The 2702-nt window shown below is 45.7% G+C and overlaps 1 protein-coding gene across 1 annotated transcript in view; it reads right to left on the reverse strand.

Moving 5' to 3' along the window:
* Nucleotides 1-183, reverse strand: part of LOC119303822 (dolichyl-phosphate beta-glucosyltransferase-like) — a 3350-nt gene extending 3167 nt beyond the window's left edge. Inside the window, exon 1 of the mRNA XM_037580971.1 lies at nucleotides 1-183. This exon is cut by the window's left edge and continues 1 nt beyond it. Coding sequence (XP_037436868.1) covers nucleotides 1-73 — 73 coding nt within the window. The 5' untranslated portion in view covers nucleotides 74-183.
* Nucleotides 184-2702: the final 2519 nt, after the last annotated feature.

Genomic DNA, 2702 nt, shown 5'->3' on the forward strand with positions numbered 1-2702 from the left:
GGAGGAGGGTCAGCGAAAGGGAGGCGGGGAGGAGGCCCGCGGCGGCGGAGAGCGGCCAGGCGGCGCCGGCCATCGCGACGGCCGGTGGGCGTCGTGGGTAGACCCAAACCCCACCTACTGCTCCCCTCGCGTGCACTCCAGGTTCCCGGAGCCGGGTCGGGCAGATCTGCGGGAGCCGGCAGGTTTGTGTGCTACCCGTATAGACGTATAGTATCGTGGGAAGTGGTGACACATTGGGCATTTTCGATTCAAATGATTTTCAAAATGGTTGGAGAGTTAGCAAAAAAGTTCTCCGAAAACTTAGGAGCCTCCTGATAGGCGACTAGGGTTTCAAGGGGAAGCGGCGGCGCGCGCCTGATCTCGATCGGCGAGGCACACTCGGGCGGCGCTAAGATGAGTTCATCCGGCGCCGGCAAAGAAGATGAAGGAACGCTCTCGCCGTGCGTGGCAAGGGCGAGGCTGGAGGAGGCAATGGGCAAGTTAGATCTAACTGAGGAAGAAGCCACACCATTAGTGATTGACGACGTCAAGGAGGGGGAACCGACGAAGTGGTCGCTGGCGGGCAAGGTACTACACCGGCATACACTCCATATTTAGACGATCTCCAATGCCCTTCGGCTTGCATGGGGTAACCCCTAAGGGCTTGAGCTTCAACTCTGTGGGAGAAAACACGTCTGTGGCGGAGTTCTCTAACAAGCGCGATCGCGACCGCGTTTGGACGGCAGTCCGTGGCACATCAGTAAACATGCAGTCATTCTCTCGGAATTCTTCGAGTGCATGCACCCACACACTTCTTCTTCCTCCCAAAAAAATCACCAACCAGCTCAAACCCGAGTTCTAGCTCATTTTGCTGCGATTTTTGATCTCCTTGCTCAAAGCACCTCTCACAAAACTGCTTTGGGGGATTGTTCCTTGGTATGTGACTCCTCCAATGGTCCAATTAGTTTTTGTTCTAGTGCTTTATTCATTGCATATTTTTGCTGCTTAGGTGCCCCTGTTCTTGAGCTTGCATGTCAAATTTATATGGTCAAAAGTAGTTTTGATGCATGATATAGGCTCTAGGAACTTGTAGGAGTAGTTGCTACCAATTTTGTTGAGTTTGATTTTCTTTTATTTGAAGTTACTAAAAATTTCAGAAATTTTTTAGAGGAAGAAATATGTTTAGGAAAATGTACCAAGGTGGTTCTTTAAGAAAACAAGGATCCAGGCTTGCAATGCGTGATGCTGATGATGAGCCACCAAGGGACGCTCCAATGCGGCCTTGTGAATGGCCTTCAGAGGACTTCATGGATCGAGCAGGAATTAAGAAAGAATTTAGCGCATATTTGCGTAATGCTGATTTTGTGAGCTTTGAGGCAGAAAAATGCCGTCAGTACCACTATCTCACTAGTTCCTTTGTGGGGAGGTTTGAATTTTTATCTTCACGTAATTCTCAAACTATCCTGTTTGATCTTTATGAAAATTCTTATACTATGGAATTAGAGGACTTTATCATTGCTTGCAAACTTCCACAATGGGGTAGTGCTAGTGAACCTCGCAAATCTGAATTTAGAGATTTTCTTGCTAGTATAACTATGGAGGAATCTAGAGATATAGCACAAGCTACCATAGGGAGCATTCATTTTCCTGCTATACATTATTTTGCTCTCTTCATAGGTATGTGCATAAATGGTAAAGATGAAGCATGTCATATGTGTGTCCCTAACCTCAGTATTCTTAGGAGTGCTGTGTTAGGAGATAAATCTTATAATTTGGGAGCCATTGTTGCACGTAGATTGCATCATAATAGATTTAATGGAGATTTCTTTAGTGGAATTTATGCAACCCGTATAGCTAATTTTCTTGATATAACCATACGTGAGGATGATATTGAGTTGCCTCCTGCTTATTTGGATTATGAGGCTATGGTTCGCCATCATTTTGTTGAGAGGAACGATCAGTTCCTCTAGTACCGACTAATCTTTGACAGACGACGCACCTATCACGTCGCTCTCCCTGCTTCTACTTTCTTTGACTTTGTGACGCCCGGATAGTTACGCTACAGTAATCCTTCGCTAATGATGCCACGTCACCTTGATTACTGTGGCTAATCTCGCATTAGTTCGAAAACGATTCGAATTCAAACTTGAATTTTTGGCAAACAAACAAATTTTTCAAACTTTAAAACAAAATTGTTCGGACCGTGTCAAATATTGCATAGATAATTATGGTGAAGAAACAAAACTTCTATAAATTATTCCAATGCACTAAAATAATTAAAACAGCAGCTAAACCTATTATAAATGCCCTTTTGAAATTTATAAAAATGCGAACTAAATATTTTAAAAATTCCAAAATATATTATGGAAGTGGGCTAATTTACAACCTCCCTTTAGGTACTGGTCTTATAAATTTACAAAACTGAAAACTATTAAAAACTATAATAGAAAACAGAAAAGTAAAATAAAATAAAAACAGAAAAGAATATACAAAAAAAAGGGGACCCCCCACTAGGCCTCGGCCCAGTTGGCCATCGGGCCAACCAGGCCGGCCCAGCTGGCACCTACAACACCCCCTGGGGCGACCGAACCCTAGCCCGGCCACCCCACTCCCCCGCACAATCCCCACCTCTCCCCTCGTCTCCCTCACCCGCCGCCACCCCACGACGCCCACTCTCCTCCTCGTTCCCCACTCCCCTCCCCCCCGATCCACTCCTGGATCGG

Source organism: Triticum dicoccoides, chromosome 5A (assembly GCF_002162155.2).
Source record: "Triticum dicoccoides isolate Atlit2015 ecotype Zavitan chromosome 5A, WEW_v2.0, whole genome shotgun sequence".
Classification (NCBI taxonomy): domain Eukaryota; kingdom Viridiplantae; phylum Streptophyta; class Magnoliopsida; order Poales; family Poaceae; genus Triticum; species Triticum dicoccoides.